Below are 22,781 nucleotides of genomic sequence, written 5' to 3'. Positions count from 1 at the left end.
TGGGAAGTTCATATTGGACCCGATCCTTTCACAAGCGACAATTAGGCTTGCACACCTGTTCCGGGGCAAATGCCCCTTAGCGTGGGTCTTTTGAAAGCAGAATAAAAGCTGTATCTTTTGGGGGGAAAAACAGGTTTGGTGAATATGAACTTGTCCCCGATCATGATTGGGGCAAGTTCAGGGGAGGGATTTAGGTCAGAGGGAGGGCAGAGGGCAGAACATTCCTTCCCTTCATTGGAGAAGAAGGAGGAGGAGGAGGAGAAAGAAGGAGCCGGAGGAAGGATGCAAAGGGTGATCAGGGATAACAGAGGAGGAAGAGGAAGGAGCTGGAAGAAGGATGCAAAGGGCGATCAGGGGTAATGGAGGCGGAAGAGGAGGAGGAAGGAGCTGGAGGAAGGATGGAAAGGGTGATCAGGGGTAATGGAGCAAGATGATGAGGAGGAAGGAGCCAGAGGAAGGATGCAAAGGGCGATTGGGGGTAACGGAGCAAGAGGAGGAGGAGAAAGGAGCTGGAGGAAAGGTGCAAAGGGTGATCGGGGGTAACGGAGCAGGAGGATGGAGCTGGAGAAAGGGTCAATTCAGAGCAGGTCAGAGGGAGGGCAGGGAATAGAGCAAGTCTCCGCTCTCTCAGGCAGCTTTCTCTCTCTTTTTATTTTTATTTATTTTTATTTTTGACAGACTATGTGCATGCTTTTTGCTACAGGTGAATACATATATAGATAGATTGTGTGTCTGCTTGTGCTACTTTCCCTTTCATTTCCTTGCTCCCAGCAAGGCACTTTGCAAAAGGCTTTTTTTCTAAATTATTTTTTATATGCAAATGCTACAATGTAAATGTTACAAATGTTTCCCTTTCAATTTGGCAAATTGACACAGAATGCTTTTGCTACTGTCTGTAAGGAATTCTGGGGTGGCTAAGGGAAAGCAAGAGGATGCAGAGAACCCATTTGGGGTGAGGAATTGTTGTTGTTGTTGTTATTATTATTATTATTGTATGTGTATGAGGCATTCTGGGGTCGCAAGGAGGGAGGATGCAGAGACGGCATTAGATTGCATTTTGGGGTTGAAAAAGGAGGCAGGGGAAGATCCATAATCTGTAGTGACCCAAATACACACAACACACACACACCTGGAGGTTTTTAAATTTGACAGCATCTGTGCATACTGCCGCCTGTTTTTTTTTTTAAAAAAGGAGGGGGGAACACACTTCTGATTGCCCAATGGCTGTAGGAAACGTCACCCTGACGATAGTGGAACTGAATTTGATTGACAGTAGAGGATACTTCATTTTAAACCGGTACCTGCAACTGTGAACTCTCCGGAAGAGCTGCAAGGGCATTCAGGGTTTAATTACCCTGACTGAGGTAAATTTAGTGGACACTTGCTTCCGGAGAGATCTGGGAGGGGGGGACCCGATTCTGCCCAGTTCCATCCAGCACAAGTAGGTGAGTCTGAATGGGGCCTCAGTTGAGATGAATTGTCTTCCAGGCAGCAGTTGGGAAGGTATGATCCTCCCTCCTTCCTAATCTTTTGCCTAATTCATGGAGCTCACCTTGTTTATGGGTGCCTGGCCTTGCTGCCGCATCAGTTATTTTATCTACTTAGAGGACAATAGATTTTGATTAATTATTAAGAACTCCTGATTGTATCAGTGCAGCACCAGAATGAGCTGGGAAAATGTGGAATCAGTTCCTTGGAGGTGTTCAAGAAGAGGGTGGAAATACATCTGTTGACAGTAATTTAGATTTTATTTCCTTGGTGCCAGGCTTCCTCATAGCTACAAGTCCCAAATCAACAATTCAGCCAACACAGAAAAGGAAGCATAATAAAAACTAGCAGAGGGAGAGAGAGAGTGTGTGTGTTCATGTCGGAAAACCAGGCAATCAAAAAGATGAAATACACTGTGTTGCACCTGATCATGTTTCCAGGCTCTGGAATCCCATATTTCCCTAAGAGAATCAATTTATGCCTCACTATGCAGCTATTGATTTCTTCACCATTGTTTGGCAGATAACCAACTGTAAGTGGTGGATTCGCCTTCACCATCTGTAGTACTTGCAGCCCACCTGGGAAGCCATAATTTATTTCTCACATAAGTCATCTTGCTCAAATTTCTGTGCTTCAGCAAAGTGATCCCCAGCTCCCCACCCTTCCAGTTGGAGAAGACATGGCTCCCAAGCAAACAAATGGAATACCTGAATACACCAAAAGATTTACTTTTCTCATTCACAAGGTCCAGCTGAAGCATTGGAGACACCAGGGACAAAACTGAGAGGCAGGTGTAAAAGGAGTAAAGTTTAATTCTAGGTGGACAAGCAGTGTTGGACATCAGTTACAAACTTCAGTATCAGTTTTAAAAAAGTAAACAGGTGGTGGAGAAGGCTGAAAAATGAGGTTTGGGAAAATACATGCAGCTCAGAGGCTGCACTTTGTCTGTCCCTGACTGATCCAGATGGTAACATATGAATATGTTTGAATATGTCAAAAGTGCCTGTCCCCCAAATAATGAGAGTACAGAAATATGAGGGCAGTAGATGGGGCAAGCTTCCCTTCCTTCTTGAGCATAAACAATTCAGTGCAAGTCCAAAATTGCCAAGATACCTAGCATATATCTTGCTGGAAAATGTACAGGAGGTTGGAGGAATCTCACCCGCTGCTGGCATTGAGGGTTCCTGCTCCCAGGCCAGCAGCCATATGCTGTCTGTTCCAACCTACTCTATGGCAGAGGAAATTCAGATCTGGCTTGGATATGAACCATAATATCTAAAAAGATCAGTATTCGTCCAGTAGTTGGCAGATGGATTCTTATAAATATAAATTTTCAGCCCAAATACTTCAGGCAGTTTCTTGACTGTGGGAGGAGGGCAATGAGAACATTGTCCCTTATAAAAATTCTACCCCTCTGAAAGAAATTTGATTTCAGTCTTCACATTTTTCACATTGCTGCAACTTAAAACTTTGCTTGAGTGTTAAGAAATAAAGTTTCATAATCTAAGAAAAAGGGATTTCTTTGGTAACTTTGCCTGCCCCTTTTCTTTGGATGCCTAAAGGACAGCAAAATTCAAATGTGTGACTGTGGTTCTTCAAGTGGTCATTTGTGAACCCACACAACCTGCTCAGATCCCCTCTGTCTAGTCTTGCCAAGAGATGACCACTTAAAGAATACTATTACGGGTACGCATCTTGACCTTTAGGTATCCAAATAAAAAGGGCAGGAATTTACCAAGAGAATGTAAACATAGCAAATATTAGAGTTTGAGGTGTGATGTATTTGGAGACTGAGGGAAAATTTTGTTGGATGGGATGGACAAATTCTTATTTGATGTTGCAATAATTACCCCCTCCCATCTTACACCACTGGGGAAGGTTTCAGCCCACAAAATAGCTCCCCCCACTTAAGCAAGATAACTCAGGCTCTGTGCAGACCGGCAGCTTGAGCCAGCTTGGGAGCAGAGTTGGGGCATAGTGTCTACATGACGCATGCCCTGGCTCTGCCTCCAGAGTGCTGTGATGCTGCACACTGCACCACACGGTGCATGGCATCATGGTGCTCCCCTGTTGCAACGCCAAAGGAGCTCCTTCGAGCCAGGGCACCACGGCTATCATGCCCTTTCCAGGGTGCAAAAAGGAGCCACATTTTGTGGTTCCTTTTTGTGCCCTGGAAAGGCTGGATCAGGGTTGTGGGGTGTGGTTGCCACAGCCCTGATCTAGCACACCTGAAGGTGGCTGCAGGCTGCCCCTTCAGAGTGGTCTGCACAGTGCTCATTTCCATATGTACCTATGTACGGTAAGTCTTAAGATCTTCAGAGTCCTGCTCCAAGTGCTCTGCCATATAAAAGTGTGTGAGATAACCACCAGGGAGATGGTCTTTTCTATAGCAGCCCCCTGCTTGTGGAACAACTTTTTTGGTCGTTTTGATTGTTTTCAGATGACATCATGTGACTTGAGCATTAACACGACATTAACCAGTACAGAAAGCCACAAAATCGCATCACTTTTTAATTTCAGGAAAATCCCCAAGTTAAAAAGCAGTGCAGTGTTGCAGCTTTCTGCACAGGTTAATGTCGGGTTAATGTCAAAATCATCCAACATGTCTGAAAACAATCCAACTCTTGCTGGACATTCCCAGGATTTAAACCCCATATATCCATGGGATTTGGGCGCTTTGCCTCTCATCCGATGCAGAAGCAATGAATCAAGAGCCTTTAAATGTATTGTGTATCAAATATAGTGCACTGTCTTCTAAACACCATTCTGAGTCAGCTGATTTTAAGGTTTGAAATTTTTAAAGGGTTGGGTCTAATTATCTGTATGTGTTTTACATTTTGTTCTTGTGGAACCTATAAAGAAGTATTTTTGTACAAATGAAGTTTTCTGCTAAGGAGTAGTTTTTGTCTGCTGTGTTGGAAATGATGACAATTGTCTCCCAAATGTCTCCAGTCCCAATATGCAAAAAATGCAGTTCTCACTGGCATTTTTTGAAATTGAACTGAAGTGCTTGCCACTTTAATTCTGAATATCAGACTTCAGGTTTTCACCACAGAAATGCAGAGGAGTCATGACATCTATCAGGTTAACTGGCTGATAGATGCTAGTCAGTGTGCTGCTTCAGTCTTTTTCTCTTCGTGTTTTACAGTACATGGCAGATGTGCTCCTGCTGAGAGTGCTAGCAGGACACAAAAGACATCTATTTCATGAAAAAGAGAGCTATGAAAGCTAACATTGCACCTTGGTTGTAACAATTCTTGTTTTTCTGTAGTTCCAGAATGAAGATGGCACAGTGAATTGGATGAAGATCAAGGTGTGTTTGACTGCACTTTAGAGATCATTCCAACTTAAATGCCAGCCAAAATATGTTATATTAAAGAGTCCATGTTTGGAATTGGAGACAACATTGGTACAAGACTGGTAACATTTGGCATTGCTCCGTTGCATTTTGGTATATAATGCACAAACAGAGATGTAATGAAATGAAGTGAACAGACTTCATATAAAATTGTTATACAGATCTTCTCCTGCTTCTTCTTTTTATGCTCAGTCCATTCATCTTCTGAATCCTAACTGAAGATCACATTAATTATTATAATCTAAAAACCTTCATATGGAACATAGAACATATACATCTATAAAGACAGATCAATATGAAGACCCAAAAAGGGAGGGGAGAAAAAGCAGAAGGGTGGAGTTGGGTACAAAAGGAAAGGCAAGGCACAGGCTTATATATTCTGATTTCCTACATTCTCCTACATTCCTGCCCATAAAGTCTGGTCAAACTGTAATACTAAGAGCTCGTTCCCACTATTATTTAAAGTGAATTGCTGATTGGTTTATATTACCATCATTCCCATTCGAAACCAGTTCTGATCTGGTCATGATAAAGTGGGCAAATGCAAAAAAACAGTTTTTCCAGACACTAGTTTTCTAATGGTTATTTTGGAAAGAATCAATTCTGGAGCATGTTCAACAAGTGGGGATAACAGATCTGAGTCACATCATTCTGGAGGGGAGAGACTAATGGCAGAAGGGTGTTTACCATTCCTCCTTAGTTTTGGGTAGATCCACCATCCCCCACACTGCTACCTTTGTGTTTGTAGTGTGACCTATGGGTGTATGATCTTTTTTTAAAAAAATAAAAATAAATTTATAGTAGATTTGATTAATTGATTTTGCAACTACTTGCAATCAGCGAGGCAAGCAGTTGCAAAACCAACGAATTGAATCATCTATCTATCTATCTATCTATCTATCTATCTATCTATCTATCTATAAAATTCCCTGGCTGTCCAGGCTGCCGGTTATGTCACTGATGATGCACAGATGATTGACATGCATTTTGAAGTGGTGCAAACTAGTGGGAACAACAATCATGCCAAAAAAGAAGTGATTACAAGGGGACAGTGAAAAGATCCACTTTCATAGTGGGAATGACAGGCCTTTTGGAATCGATTTACCAACATGAAGTGAAGGAGAATCCCAACCGGTTTAAATGTAAGTGGGAATGAGCTCAAGAATAGATAGGGTCCCTTTTAAAGTATGCTAACTACCATTGGCCCACCTTTTCCCAACTAGTGTAGAACCACTGAAACAATTGGATTTACTCATATATTGTTCAACAATTGTTTGAATACTCTAGATGGGATCAATGAACAGGATTCCAGTCACTGCATTTCAAAAGGGACCTAATAGTTCCTCTTTAAGATCAAAACAGTACATAACAGCTGAGCCTCTTAGAAGTTTTGAACCACATGGGCAAAATCTTGCTCTGTACGGCAAACTGCAATATCACTTTAATGTAACAGAGAATTCCATGATATGCAGCCAAGAGAAATAGAGCTATTTTAAAAGAAACTTAATCTAATAAGCAGTTCCTTTGGCAAATGTTTAAACATATAGTACATCCTGGAGTATATATGAAATGTGAGGATATGAACCAGGATTGAAAGGTTTCCTTGAACCTATTTATAAGAGAGAGAGAAGATGGGAGGGAGTGGCAATATTCCATTTTCAAGGAAGCAGTCAGTCCTTAAAGGAGGGGGAGAAAAAATAATCCATTCATTTGTAGTGGTGAGCCATACGTAGGTGAGAGCAAGCACCCAACTGAGCATGTTAAGAGTCTTGTTCTGGGTGCCCAGAACCAATTTCTTACACTGACTGCAGTATTTTGGTTCATTATTTACTGATCAAAGCCACCTAAACCCTCTTGGTCTCACTGGGCTGGAACAGTACCTTATATTTACATTCATTTAGTGGTTTTTAGAAGGGATCTGTAGCTTGGAAATGAAGGCACTGCCAACCATGTTTCCTCTGACCATGAAGCTATTACTTACATATTTCTACTCATGGTCATGCAACACAGTCATCATTACAGTTCTAAATAAATGTGCACTTAGCACTGAAATGAAAACAATTCTAGTGGAGAGCCTGGGAGGACCCTCTAACTCATCACTGTTCAATGATAGGTTCTGCAGATGACTTGAACCGAGCTCATATACTAATAGGGGTATATGCACTGCATGGCCAATATAAAAGCCTTTGGTTTAATGCCAATAAGTCTGATAAAGGATTTCACAAACAGATGTGGATTGTGTAGATAATTTTTTTCACAATAATGCATGGGAAACACTTTCAGAATTGGATATGCCCCAACCATCATCATGACTGAGAGAAATGAGCCAGAATAATGCTAGATGTTTCATGTCTTCTAAGGTGGAGGCTGGGGATGAGGGAAAAAATGGGCAGATAAACAAGGAAAACTGTTTTAGCCAAAGAGCAAAAGTACTTTCCAACATGCTGCTCTTCCTTTCATTGCACAGCAGCAACTGGTTTTCACTGGAGATTGGAAGACATAGGAGTCAAGAAGCTGCCCTAATGTGGAGTCAGACAATCATCCATCTACATGAAACATCTAGAAGTAGGCCAGTGCTCTGATTGTCAGCAATGGCACTTCAGGATCTCAGGCAGGATTCTTTCCTAGCTTTGCTGGAAGATTTATAATGATCCATAGGGATTTCCTATCCAGGGATTAATCCACTGCTTAGCTGCCAAAACTAGAAAAAGATCAAATATGTCCAGATAGTATTTGTGGTTGCAGCACTGACCTGCTCAGGTATTTGGTAATTGTGATTATTTATAATATGGACCAGAGCAATGTGCCAGCCTTGAACCATTCAGGGGGATGAGTCTCAAGGGGAGAGACTCCTCTATCAATGTTTGTTATTACATATACAAGCAGACAAGTCTGAAGTGGAGACTCTCTACTGTCCATGGAGGCTTTCCACATGAGTTGAAATCCTGAAAAGTCAAGGTTTCAATAAATGTGAGACTCTCCATAGATAACAGACAATTTGTCACCCTTTATGTGTAGAAGGGCAATGAATGGGACAGAAAAAAGATGGAGCTAGCACTCACTGACTTCTCCATTAGGTTCAGTTTGTCCACTAACTACTGTATTTTCTGGAGTATAAGACTACTTTTTAACCCAGGAAAATCTTCTCAAAAGTCAGGGGTCGTCTTATACGCCGGGTGTCATCTTATAGGACTGAAACTTCCGAGCCGGACTGGAGAATCTGCGGTTACCGCATATGGTGGGGGGAGCTCAAAATGGCTGCGGCCGCATCCCCTCTGTATGTGGCGACCATATGAAAGCAGGAAGGGAGGCACTGCACAAGTACAGTAGAATAAAATCTTGGAGACAGGGAGCACTGGGCAGGCAGGGAGAGCTGACTAATCCAAGCAGGCTTTGCATACAACAAGTTTTCCTGCTAAGTACCTGCATGCCATAAGCATTTTAATTAAAATTACCATATTGAAATCAAATCTGATTTTTAAAATTTTTATTTGGTGTGTGTTGGAAGAGGGGTAGTCTTATACGGCGAGTATATCCCAAACTCTATATTTTAACTGGAAAAGTTGGGGGTCTTCTTATATGCCCAGTCGTCTTATACACCGGAAAATACGGTAAATGTCAGAATAGGGTTTCTGTAGTTACATGGAATGGGGTGAAGTGAACTAATTAGGGCCAGAAAATAGTGAGAGTGGCTGAGCAGTACCCACAGAAGAAAGCAACCATTTCCCAAGGGTGCTGTACTGCTTCCAGAAGACAAACATAGGCGTGGGACAGACCGCCCCAAAAAGGCGTCCTGCCGGCAGCCTAATTCCCTCCAAAGGGAAGCCACAGCCGCCAAACCGTGCAGCTTCCCTCTGGAGGAAAAAGAACCTGGAAAAAACAGGTTCTTTTTGCGCCGCAGGGTGGACACCACGAGTGCACCAATGGCCAACTTGCAATGTAAGTGACATGTGGTGCCACATGGCACTTATGTCACAATGGCAGCAACTGTATACACAGGATGCTGCCATTGTTACATTGCCACACCGTGCTAGGGTTAGGGACTGTGCGGTTCCCTAAAATCAGTGCCAGCACAGCACATTTGGGCAATCTGTACCACGCCATAATTAGGCGGATATTGAAAACAAGGTTTTTAGAAACTCTGCTTGTGGAAGTGTAAGAAAAAAACATCAATCTCTGGTGTGACCTAGAGGCACTATGTTTTCCTGACTATGCTGGCTACAGTGAAGAGTGTTGAGTGATTAGTGAAATACCTCCTTAGTAGTGTAAGAAATCTTGTGGTGGTAGGTCAAATTGGAGGTGTTGTTATACAACAGCCTCCACTCTCAAGTATTCCTTTTTTCTTAACCTTAGGGTTAGACAGCATTTAAAAACAATTTCAATAGTTCCCTTTTTTCTTCAGCATCATTATGGGTGTTTTTCAAGATGACACAAAGCATGCTAATTTAGTCTAAAATGTTCCTCTTGTGAATATTGTCAGTTATGAGACAGCAGATAAAAGAGATTATTTTTTAGCTTAACGTGTGTAATTTCTGATCAGTGTCCTCTTTTTTCTTTTTTGGTACAGACAGTGGAAACTTGTACAAACTAATTTGACAGATATTACTGAAAATTGGCTCTGCTAGATGCACCAGATGGATTTGTTACCACCATTTGCTTCTTCGCTTCAACAGTTGCATATTTGTTAGTTTATTTATGATGTTTCTATCTTCCCCTATACTGAAAGGCTGTCAGGGCTAGAACACCAACAATGGTCCACAATACAGTAAAGATTTGCAAGGCCTCACAATAATTAAAATCTAAAAAGATGGGAGAAGATAAAGTTACTTTATTGATGCTGGAAAAAAGCACATACCAGTGTATGTGCACTCAAGCCTCCCTGCAGAAGACATTTTATAAATGGGATGCCACATCTGAGAATGTCCTCATTTTAGTAGCCACATTTGATGAACACACTCAGAGGAGAGAGAGCCTCTCACAATGACTAAAGGGGTTGTGAAGCTATATATGGGATAAGACATTCCTTTAGGTACATGGACCTCAGAGCTTTAAAGGTCAATGCTAAGTCTTTGCATTGGACCCAAACACAATGGAAGCTAGATGAAAAAGCAATAGATCACACAGTCATATCACCCACTCTCGGTAGCCTAGCACAGTGATGGCGAACCTATGGCACGCGTGCCAGAGGTGGCACTCAGAGCCCTCTCTGTGGGCACATGTGCCGTCGCCCCAGCAGAGTTTGCCTGAGTTTGTTACTAGAAAGCCCAGAGTGACATGGCCCTTTGCAATAAATAAGTGGGTTTTCAGTTGCAGTTTGGGCACTCGGCCTCGAAAAGGTTCACCATCACTGGCCTAGCAGCTCCATTTTGAACAAGTGGAAGTTTCTAAAACATTTACAAATGTAGCTTCATTTGCAGTTGCAGTAATCTCAAGTGGTTGTCAGAGTGCAAAGATCATCAAGCTATTGCTGCCCAGGTATGATCACAGCTAGTATTTATCAGCTGACATTTTACAAGTGGGTGCCATTCATTTCTTTACCTTTACCTAAGGAACCTACTGAGTGGCTTCTCTGGAAATGGTTCTGAGACCTGTCTATGTGTAAGACGACAAAGGTAAAGAAATGGTCAGATACTTCTGTCACTATAATGTCAAAATCAACAGACAGACAAGAATCTGACTCACTGAATGGGTGAAGGTGGTTTGCTGACTGTCCTTTGTATGACATTTTGCTTCAGCCTCACTGTACAGTCTCCCATGTCACAGCATCCACATGCCACAGAATAACACTTCATGCATCTGAGAAAGCGCAGAGCATCCCTAAACACTTATCCAGTGATCCATTTTGTTAATAAAAAACCCATTAGAATCAAGACACCTTGGAGGGAACAGAATACATGGCTTTTCTCTACAAATTTATTTTCTCTTTATCTGAGATGTGCAAATATTTAGCTATTGCAATATTACAAAAACTTGTGTCTGCTTCTTCATGCCTTGTACTCACTACCATAAATTGGATACTTATTGACTATTATTGGGGCTAGCAATAGGAAAACAAAATGTGGAAGATAAATTCTTGCTTATGGCAGAAGATGCCAGGAACTGCAATTGAATGATTCATGAGCTTTGCCTTCAGAGGGTACACAATCACTCCATTCCAGATCACTGTGAATGAGACTGAAGATATTTGGCTACCTGAGGCACAGCAACAGATGGTGCCTCCCCTGTCAACCAAAGAATGTAGTACCCAGAGCCAGCTTGGCTTTTGACCCTTAAGACAGAAAATCCTACCATCACTTTTCCTCAACCCTGGCAGTAAATTTACAGCAAAAAACAAAAACAAAACCTAACAGTAAGGTACCTTTACAGAACAGGCAGATTTGTAGTTGAGACAGTCACCTCACTCTGCCTAATGGTAGGGTCAGACTTGTCCCAACATGATTATTACCAACCATTCTTCTTTACATTCTTATCAGGTGCCAGGTCCTCAATGCAGACATCTGTAGAATAGTCTGCCCTCATCAGTTTGGTCACCAGATGGCACCATAACACCTATCTCCCTCCTGAGTGCAAGCTCCCATTGAAGTGATCACTGCAGTAAAAGGAGTATATAAAAAGACCTCCCAGTTTTCAGAAAGGATTAGACACAGAAACAGTGGAGCTGACTTCAACACATTTTTGAAAACAGCTATTACTATTGTTTTTTGTGGGGTTTTGGAGCTATGTACCCAACTCTTTTCCAGGCAAGCATTCTCTGAAGATGCCAGCCACAGATGCTGGTGAAATGTCAGGAAGAAAACTCTTCTAGAACATGGCCACATAGCCGAAAACCCCACAAAAAACTATGGATGCCGGCCATAAAAACCTTCAACTCCACATTAGCTATTACTATTGTCTGCTGCTTTTTGACACCTTAATATTCACCACATAATAAACTGTTTTGTTAGAGAGAGCATGGACTTACAAGAATGTATAAATTAATTCTTTATGAATTACAGGATTTGGTTCTGTTAAAATCTTAAATCTGCAATGGCTCCAAATACGAATATGCAAATACTAAAAAAAAACCACCCACAAACAGCATAGCTACAAAACTTTCAGTATCTAATGTTAGATTCATTTTTCCATTCACTTCCTCAGAGTGGTGGAGTCTCCTTCATTGGAGATCTTTAAACAGAGGCTGGATGGCCATCTGTCGGGTATGCTTTGATTGAGAGCTCCTGCATGGCAGGGGGGTTGGACTGGATGGCCCTTGTGGTCAGGTTTGAGGGCAGGTTTGGGGGCCAAAATTATGGATTTTGATATGACCCGTGGATAAATCGAGGGTAAAACTTAGGAGCGTGTAACAAAGGATGTAAATGACGATGCAAGGGAAAATTATGCCAAATACAGTTGGCCCTTCCTATACACGGATTTCTTATACACGGATTTCTTATACATGGATTCAAGCATACACAGTTTGAAAATGTTTTTAAAAGTATAAATTTCAAATATCAAACCTTGATTTTCCATTTTTTATAAGGGACACCATTTTGCTATGCCATTATATTTAATGGGACTTGAGCATCCACAGATTTTGTTATCCACGGGGGATCTTGGAACCAAACCCCAGCGTATAACAAGGGTCCACTGTAACTTAGAAAATTCTGGCAGGCATAACTGTTTGTGCTCATCTTAAAGGCTGGATGGATGAAAGAGTAGAGGGGATTCATATTTCTTTTTGGTGCGCCCAACATGGACTAAGCTTTACTATTCTATTCAGAGACAGGGAATAGTTCTCATATGTGTGTGTGTGTGTGTGTGTGTGTGTGTGTGTTAAAATGCAGTACTTACATTGACCCATGGATAAGTCAACCCAGGTTTTTGAGGTCAATTTTTTGACTAAAATTTCTAGACTTATACATGAGTATATACAGTACATCACTAAAAGTCATGCTACTTTAAACCAGCCTGGAAGAGCCCAGACAAAGAGAGATGGAAAGCAAGGTCTATAGCTACTACTGTGCATTTAACATAGTTTGTAATCTGGCCCTGAGTTCTTTGTGAAGGCAAATGAGCAGCAGACATGCTGAAGTAATGAGTGAAGGCCCCGACCTGCTAATTCCCAAACAGAGTAGAATTCCTTCAGGACTTCACCTCTGCAGGGTGACCTCCTGGGAGAGAAATCTGGCAGAAATAGCTGAGAACAACAGCATTGAATTTATGGACAGGCCACCCTCAAAGCTTCCGAACACCTTTGCAGATCCCAAATGCTATGTTATTTACACAGCCAAAGGGCCACATTCCATAAACAGTATTCATAGTGGAATTCAAATGCCCTGAGGGCAACTCTGGAGGGGGAGCACGTTCCCTAGGGTGGCTTCCTTCATGTGGAAGGGCTGCCCCCTTGGCCTCTCCAGAGTGTTCCCAGACAAACGGTGGGTGACACAGTGCAACAGTGTTAGCTATATTTGCTCTTCTGAAATGTCATTGTTAAATCAAGACTGCCTACCCTTAACCTCCCTCCTCTCTGTGACAGATGTAGCCATATATCAATACAGGAGGGAATGTACAGGATCTAGCCTGGTGAACTCCAATGTTTTTGTAATTTGGTGACACTTGCTAAGCATTGGGGAGTTGGAGATCTGACTACAGTGGGAAAGTGGTTACCAAGAGTCCTATATGTAGTTGTTCAGCAGAGTCTTTAATATGTCTTTCAGCCTTATTTCTTTAGCTTGCTTGTAGACCTTAAAAATACCAACCCCATCTGCACATTTACTGCAGGCTGTGAACTGTCTCCCTAAGTAGAGCTGGTCCAGTTTTGGGGCCATGACTTTGGACTGTCATGGGATCCATGTGATTCATATCTTACAATAGCTACACTGATTACCGGCATGATTCCAAATTGACTCAACCTGGGACCAAGCTGATTAAAAGACTGCATTTTCCTATATGAGCTTGCCTGGATTTTGGGGGTGTTCTGTTCCCTTACTATCACATTTGATGGGAACACAAGAGAGGGCCTTCCCAGTGGCTGTCCCAAAATCTAGAACTCCTTGCGAAGGGAAGCCATTTTTGTGGTCCTTCCACCAGTAGGCAAATATTTATTAATTAAATCTATGTCTCACCTTTCCTCCAATGAGCTCAGGGCAGCATATGTGGCTATCATCCCTCCCCAGTTTATTTTATACTACTATCCTTACAACAGCCTTATGAGGTAGGTCAGGCTGAGAGAGATTGACTTGCTCAGATGAAGTTCATAGCTCACTGCAGATTTTCACACATTCCCATCAATGTTTAATTGTTCTCACTTTCCTGTGTAAATTCATACCTATCCACATCTATTCACCTTTCCTCTGCTGAAAATGTGCAGACATGCCAATCAATAGACTTTATCACATGGAGGCAAATTGGAGGCAAATTGGTTAAATACCGTGCAGAAACGGGATTTTAAAATCTGCTTTTGTGGGTTGTTTTTCAGACGCATTTGTGTCAATGAGAAATAACGTGACATTAATCCAAACGTAAAGTCAAAAAACCAACCCTTTTGAAGGAACAGGTTTTGTCGATTTTGCATTTGAATTAATGTCATGTTGTTTCTCCTTGAAGCAAACATTGTCTGAAAAACTACCAGCTTTTGCGCTTTATTTTTGATTTCTGTTCGGGTTAACCCCAAACGTCATGTGAAAAACAACCTGCTTTTGCAGGTTTTTCTCACTTTAAATCACGTTTCTGCTTGGGATCTGTCATGTGTGTTAAACTCCAATGTTAAGCAAATGGCTGGCCACATGTTAATGCACATCCTTGAGGATACTCAATGATACTCTGATAAAAACTATGAAGCCCTTTTCTGCAGAGTTTGCAAAGTTTCTTGCCCTCACCCCCCAACTTCTCCAAATCACATGTGGCAGGATCACATTGTAATCACATAGAATGAGGAGTACAGTCGGCCTTCTGTATCAGTGGATTTTTTTATCCATGGATACAAGCATCCACAGCTTGAAAATATTCAAATAATATATAAATTCCAAAAGGCAAACCTTTATTTTGCCATTTTATGTAAGGGATACATTTTTACTATCCATTTTATTTAATGGGACATGAGCACCCACAGATTTTGGTATCCACGGAGGGTCCTGGAACCAGACCCCAGCAGATACCAAGAGTCCACTGTATTTTAATTAACTAGACAAGCCCCTAGTAGGGACAGGATCCAGGATCTTTTGTGTCTCAGTCTACATTACACTACATTACACAAAGGATGTTTTTTTATTCAGCCCAGCATATGGATTTTTTTGCTGAAGCAAGTTTTAACTCATGGGTCAACTTAGTTCTTTTTCACTGATGTGTTTGTAATTGAATTGCTTTTATATATTAATTATAGTTTGCAGAGACAAGCCAGGCTAACTTCTTTCTTCTTGTTATTCTGCCGAAAGGCACACATATTTTTATTCACTCCATCTTTTGGCATACACTTTGATGTGGTGCTAAAGTAGGTTTTAATCTGGTGGTTGCAGTTTTCTTGTTGCTGCTGTCTTTTTCATGGGGCTGGGTTTTTATTTGATGCTTTAATTTCAGTGTTGTTAAAATGTGGTTTTAACACGTTTAACACCACTAGCAGCCTCCTGAGTGCTATTTCTAGCAATAACAAAATTGTTTCATTCATAAACTGCACTTTCAGGGACTACATGTGTACAGTGAATACATCAGGAATGGGAAAAATGTAAGCCCCTGGAAGTTGTTGACTGAAACGTCCATTGGCCACTGTCAGCATAGCTAATGGTAAGGAATGCTGGAAGATGCAATCTAACAACATTTGGAGGGCTGCATCTTGGTCTGCTGAGGTTCTGTTTGCAACCTGAGGATATGGCATGGATAGAAAAGCAGAGCCTGCAGGCACAATCATCCCTTTGTCTACATGTTGACACTCCCACATATGCAATCTGAATAAAGCTAAGGAGGAGGGTAGGAGTGTTGACTAGGTGCTATTACACATGCCCATATTTATCTTGTGCATCTGCATGCATATGTATGCAAATATAGCCGCCAATGCTATTTTAGAACTGTGGATAGGGTGGTAGAGAAGCCAGTTTCTGGGTAAAGAAATCTTAGAAACCACTTAGCCCGGTAAACACAAGCTTGGAGGAAGGGGGGATCACTTGGTTCCTGGATTTTGTCAGTCTTTTCAGAGAGAAGGAAAAACATTGCATAAGATTGGAAAATATGTCTGAATGCATTTCCTCCTGCCCCCAGAGCTGAAAATGTTCCCATTTGATTAATATCCCTCTCTTAGTATTTGCACATAATTTCATTTAGAGTCCCAACAGCTGAATTATAACAACATACATTGGCATTTCCCAACAGTTTGGTTTCATTTTATGGAAGAGAAACTACATTTGGCCTGGTACAGACGCCCTTTGCGGCATGCCCATGACATGCAAAGGTTGCTTGGGAGTGGAGCATGCAGATGCCCCGCAACCCTAGCACACCATGGGTGTGCCGCAGCTGCGCAACACCATCCAGATGGTGCGCACAGCCATGACATGCCAGCAGTGCAGCCTCCAAATGGGGCTGCGCTGCTGGTACGTCACCACACCATCGCTGGTGCTTTGGGGTGGCAGAAATGTGCCGCAAAAAAGGAGCTGCTTCTGTGTGCTCCTTTCTTGCTGCGCAGTAGCGCTGCACGATTTGGTTGCTGCTGAGCTGTTGTGGCGCTGCTGCGGAGCAAGGAGAGGCACCGAGGAGGTGCCTCTTTTTGGTGCTCTGTACCACGCTTTTGTTAGTTTTTCAACTGCATCAAACTATAAACTCTAGTCTGCTATGCAGAAGGGTCAGCAAATACTTTCTGCTTTGATGAACCAGGAGATGCATAACCATGTTGGCACTGAAAATATGCATACTGGCAGGTGGTGATGGTGGCGGTGGAAGAACCATGCTCATATGTTTCAGAGACTTCGTAGGTGAAAGCTCTTAGTATAGATTTTTGACAAATGCAAGTCGAACATTTCTGGATTGGTTGAACTCACTCCATATTCTCTACACTCTAAATTAATAAACATTTATATATAAAATTACAAAGCATTTGGAGTTAGAAACAAGACACTAGATGTGCCTATTGGTAGCTTTTATTGTGTAATTTGTCACATTCACAAAATTTTACAGGGTGAGTGGACCCAGACAGCAGCATCTTCCATTTGTAACCCTCCCACATTTCCCCATTGCTTTTCCTATCTGCCTTGCCCCCATATGATGATCAGTTATGAAAACAAAGATATATTGACTGCACCACATCTCTTGAGCAGAGCTTGGAAATTCTTTTTAAATCCCCAAGGGATGCTGGAAGTTGTAGTTCCAAAAGTAAAATTTCCGAGCTTTGCTTGACAGTGCTAGGAGCCTGTACATCTGAAAACTCCCACTAAATAAAAACCAGTGAAAAAGTAGTGTGAGCTAAAATCTACACAACTCATCTTCACTCTGCAATGTATAAAGTACCACTACTGAAAATTATGTAAGCACCCAACCCAATGGAAACCCAATGGCTGCCAATGATTCCCAGTCATCAAAGTGGCTATATTTCTATCATCCAACATTTGACAATTTAAAGGAAATAAATGAATGGATGCATGAATATGTGAAGGAAGTTGTAGAGATGGAGTCTGGAAATGCTGTAACCATGTGGCTTGGAAGACAATAGGCAGGACTAACACATTCTAGATTCAGAGAATGGAAAGTGAGCTGTGTCGAGACAGGCAAATTAAGCCATACATTAAACACATTTTTACAAAAGGTGCTTACCCAAGTGCTGAAAGATATCTGTCTGTATTAGTACACGTTTTCCCGTTACCTATGGATGTTATCAGACAAGGGAAATTGGAAGTATAATCCAATGGCAATCCGAACACAATCATGGGGTTTAACATTATTGCGTGATAGACCACCACATGCAATTTTGGGCAATGGGAAGTCAGTCCGAATGCAATCATGGGGTTTCACGTTATTGCATGAGAAGTGATCACATGCAATTTTGGGCAATGGCAAGCTATTTTCAGGCAATGGAAAGTCAGTTCGAACGCAATTCGAATTCACGTAAATTCGCTGAACTAGCAGATTCACATAAATTTGCTGAACTAGCGAATTCACGTGAATGTGTTCTGGCCCCACTTTCTTTTCATTCGAAATTAAGAGAAATTCCTCCCATGTGATAAACTCCATAGTGTCTTGCTTTGTTTGCTGTATGATTGATCACAAAAGGTAAATGCAAGCTTAATTTGCACCTCTCCTTGCTCATGCATCCCTGAAGAAATCCAAGTATGGGAGAGAGAAAAATGCATTCCTCTTGATTTCTAGTTTGAGCCCCAAGACAACAAAATCAGTGAGGCAAGCTACATCCTGCACAGATAGTCAAGAGCATTTAGTGCATGCAGATGCACTCTATTGCATTTGTACCAAAGGACATTGTTCACATCTTACAGCTTACAGGTACGGCAATACATGACTACCTTCAGCCAGTGAATCCATGGCATAGCAATAACAGAAAAGTAGCAATTTCAAAAGTGGCTCTGAGCACATCCAGAGTGTTTTGCCTTCACCACTGAGCAATTATCTACACATTCAGCACTGAAGGAAAGAGTGGCATTTCAGCAGGGGTCTGCAATGTACTGGCAGTTGGAGGTTATATTTGATTTCCTTCCCCCAAACAGAATGAGGTGATTTGACTCTTGATACTGCCAAATACCAGCAGCCACCACCAAGTCCTCAAAACTACAGTTGTAATTCAAGAGGAACTGTATAGTGCAGAAGAATGCTAGAGTGCTTTTCTCTGACATAGAGTTCTGCAGACTCCTTCCCTAGAGCATTTCCATCCCTTCTGATGTGTGTGTATGTATGTGCCTTCAGGTTGCCTGTCAACTTATGGAGTTCCCATTAATTTCATGGGGTTTTCTTTGTCAAGGAATACTCAGGTGTTTTTGTCAGTTCTGTCCTCTGAAAGATACCCACAGCACCTGGTATTTGTTGGCAGTTCTCCATCTGAGTACTAACCAGAGTTGACCCAGCTTAGCTTCCAAGATCAAATGGGATCTAGTGCCTTTTGGGTATTTAGAGCTGTTGTGTGGCACTATCAGAATTCAGCAGTGTGCTTCTAGCTGCAACCAGTGGTGGCAGCAGATGCCACAGAAATGCCTAAGACTGTTGCGGCAACCCAAATACCACATTCACCATCCCTGGTTTACAGAGTGATGGCATCCCCCCGTCACAGATGTTAGCTCAAACATCACTTTAGAAATTAAGCACAGATTGTGTCCCCAGGGGGAACATATATTTTCTGTCCTCTTCATCTTGATATTTTCATTTTTTCCGTGTTCCAACAATTCTTTGCCAAAAATTACAATTCTTTTTCTCAAAACCTACTCACTGCAGTCACTGTCAAAGATAAACTATCTCTTTCCATCATGCAATTTATGCCAAGGACTCATATCAGGTGTGTGTGTTTCAATACAACACCAGGCTGAAATCTGAAATATGAGCAGAAAATAACTGCTGTGTAATTGAGTAATTACTCTTGTTTCTGCCACAAGCTCATATTGCGCTAGCCTTGCAGTTCTTTGCTTAATATAGATAATGAATATTTCCACAGATTATCCACCCAGGATACTGAGCTACTGCACCCTCCCACCCCAGCTTATAAAAACAGAAGTAGAGATTTTAAGTGAGCAGAGTGTGTAGCATAGTGGTTTGGGTGTTGGATTAGGATTCTGGAGTAAAGAGTTCAATACTTATTCTGGAGTAAAGAGTTCAATACTCCACTTGGCCATGAAAACCCACTGGGTGACCCTGGGTAAGTCACACTCTTTCAGCCTCAGAGAAAAGCAATGGCAAACCTCTTCTGAACTGAACAAATCTTACCAAGAAAAAGCCTGCAATAGATTTGTTTCAGGGTTGCTGTAAGTCAGAAATGACTTAAAGGCACACAAAAACAAGTGCAGAGTGCCTTTCCCTCACCAATTCCTATCTGCTGTTTCCAGTGTTTTCTTCTAGCACATGTTTAGGACAGGTTTTCAATTTAAGGCTGAGACTACAGTTATTTTGTTGTTGTGTGCTTTCAAGTTGTTTCTGATTTATGGCGATCCTAAGACAAACCTATGAACCAGGTTGGCATAGTGGTTTGAGTGTTGGACTGCAACTCTGTAGACCAATGTTCATTTCCCAGCTCAGCTATGAAACCTACTAGGTGACCTTGGGTAAGTCACAATCTCTCAGCTCAGGGGAAGGCAATGGTAAGCCTCCTCTGAAGAAATATTGCCAAAAAACCTCATGATACATTTGCCTTAGGGTTGCTATAAGCCAGAAACAACTTGAAGGCACACAACAGCAACAGCAAGACAAACCGATCACATAGTGTGTTTTTTGGGGTGGGATGTATTTAGAGATTTGTCTGTGCTTTCCTCTGCGGCTGAGAGAGTATGACTTGCCTGAGATCACACCAGTGAGTTTCCAAGGCGTGCAGGGATTCGAACCTTTGTCTCCAGATGTCTTCAATGCTCAAACCACTACACTACACCTCTATACAATCATATACCTCTCTAATTTTTTTTAAAAAATAAATATTTTCTCAGCCCTTTCTCACATCTTCCTTTGTCTTTCTAGCAGCTAATGAAATAAAGATTATTTTCATTCTGCCTTTGTTTAAACAAAGGTAGGCTTGCTTATCAGCACAATGGGGGGGAAAACTTTTCATATTAGCACTCATTTGGCGGTAAATTGTTAAAATGAAAGAGGAAATGCATCTCGGTGTAATGTAAGTAAACAAAAGCCAGCCTTTTAGGGAGCTACTGCACTCCCAAACAGTGCTATTAAAATTTTATTTTTCATCCACATTCTTTGGAAACTAAAAACTGAAGAGCCACCTGATTTATTCTGGAGCAGAGGAGTTGCAGTTTCCAACTGTGGTAAAAAATATTAATGAACTGAACTAAGTCAAGGAAGACAAAGCAGAGCATGAGAAAGTTGCATTTTGGGGGAATGTAGCTCCCAGAATCCTCCACCTAGTATGGCCACTAAAGGGTTCTGAGAGTTGTAGTCCTAAGGGTAATAGGCTAAGGCTAGGTCTTGTTTCAGGTCCCCTCTCAGCTAAGAAATTCACTGGTTGGCCTTGGGCTAGTCACAAATTCTCTCTCAGCAGAATCTATTTCCCCAGGGTTACTGACACTTAATATCCTAATATTTTTTCAACACTTTGATATCCTATCAGCTGACTTATTTGTTTTGGATATGATTTCATGATGCTTTGTGTTTTTCTGTTTGTATATCTGCCTGAGGGCATTTGCAAGTTGGACGGTATCATACATACATACACGGAGGATGAAGATAAAATCAGTACCTTTCACTTAGGGAGCTTAGCAAGAAAGATTGGACAGAAGTGTCACAAATAAATAACACAAGAATTTGGCTTTTTGTGATTGCTTCAAGCACTCATAAGCCCTGGCTTAAGGATTTACTCCATGTTCAGTGATGTTTCTTAATATCGGACCCACTGAATTTCTTTAGAGGCAGGTCACCAAGGACTTTTCACACATGGCCCCCTCCATGGCTTTGCATTCCTACTCAAAAAGACATTGAACACCAGTAAAAAATTCCTGCTATTTGGTTCACAAAGATTTATACAATAATGTTTGGGGTTTTTTGATGAACACCATGAACCATAGAACCATAGAATCATACAGTTGGAGAGACCGCAAGGGCCATCCAGTCCTACCATGCAGGAAATCTCAATCAAAGCATCCCCGACAGATGGCCATCCAGCCTCTGTTTGAAGACCTCGAAGGAGGGAGATTCCACTAAACTCCGAGGGAGTTTCTTCCACTGTCAAACAGCCCTTACTGTCAGGAGGTTCCTCCTAATGTTGAGGTGGAATCTCTTTTCCTGAAGCTTGCATCCATTGTTCCAGGTCCTAGTCTCTGGAGCAACAGAAAACAAGTTAGCTCCCTCCTCAATATGGCATCCCTTCAAGTATTTAAACAGGGCTATCATATCACCTCTTAACCTTCTCTTCTCTAGGCTAAACATCCCCAGCTCCCTAAGTCTTTCCTCATAGGGCGTGGTTTCCAGACCCTTCACCTTCTCTGTCAGAGAGCTCTGGTGCCACAACAAATTACAGTTCCCTGTATTCCATAGCACCGAGCAGCTTTAGTTCCTGTCATAAGAGATGGGTGCCAAGCAGCAGTAGCCCTTCAGAGAGAGAGGTGGATCAAAGGGCCAAGCAGCAGATTTATCAATCCTGGTGCTAAGCTGCCTTAGGTGGTCACCTGCCTGAGGCTAATGCTGGGCCTGTACAGTGTGGGTCCTTGAAGCTGCTTGTAAACAGTCAACAATGAGCACTTAGTCACATAGGTCACCTTGTCACATTCTTTCCTATTATGATGATGGATAGCATTTCTACTTAAATTCGAGTATTTTAAATTTCCATTTATACATATAAATTAGAATATGTCTTTCCCCCTTATGTCCTCTCTCTCTCTCTCTCTCTCTCTGGCAATCTCTTCCGTGAAGGGTGTCCATCTGTTACAGTAAAAGCCAAAACAAAGAAACATAGAAAGTTAAAAACTAGCTTGCTTACTGCAATACAGGTTTTTCTGGACCAGAGTCTACAAAAATGTACACATCAGTGTCAAAAAGCAATGAAATGGCAAGAGATCAAATCTAACGTTTCTTTGCAAAACTCAAATATCTTAACTTTTAACTTTGAACAGAAATGTTAAAGACTCCTGCCCTTTCCATTTCATGGTTTCTGATCTGACATTTCCCCCCACTATACCAGTATGTGTGTATGTTTATGTGTTTATCAGCTGAGTGTAAATCCCTACTTTGATGACATCCATGAAATCTTATTTTATAATAAATATTCTAGTCCTTAGGTTGGTTTGTTCCTTATCACACAAAATATTACATTTACCTTAGAACT

The 22,781-nt window shown here is 41.7% G+C and overlaps 1 protein-coding gene across 1 annotated transcript in view; it reads left to right on the top strand.

Annotated features, from left to right (window-relative positions):
• Nucleotides 1-5,000, top strand: part of MYBPH (myosin binding protein H) — a 38,002-nt gene extending 33,002 nt beyond the window's left edge. Inside the window, exon 10 of the mRNA XM_089518556.1 lies at nt 4,760-5,000. Within this exon, the coding sequence (XP_089374682.1) occupies nt 4,760-4,770 (11 nt within the window). The 3' untranslated portion in view covers nt 4,771-5,000. The remainder of the gene's footprint in view (nt 1-4,759) is intronic.
• Nucleotides 5,001-22,781: the final 17,781 nt, after the last annotated feature.

Source organism: Sceloporus occidentalis, unplaced genomic scaffold (genome assembly GCF_023333645.1).
Source record: "Sceloporus occidentalis isolate IW3139 unplaced genomic scaffold, rSceOcc1.0.p SCAF_3, whole genome shotgun sequence".
NCBI classification, from domain to species: domain Eukaryota; kingdom Metazoa; phylum Chordata; class Lepidosauria; order Squamata; family Phrynosomatidae; genus Sceloporus; species Sceloporus occidentalis.
The sequence above is the reverse complement of the archived record's forward strand: the minus strand, read 5'-3'. Positions and strand labels throughout refer to the sequence as shown.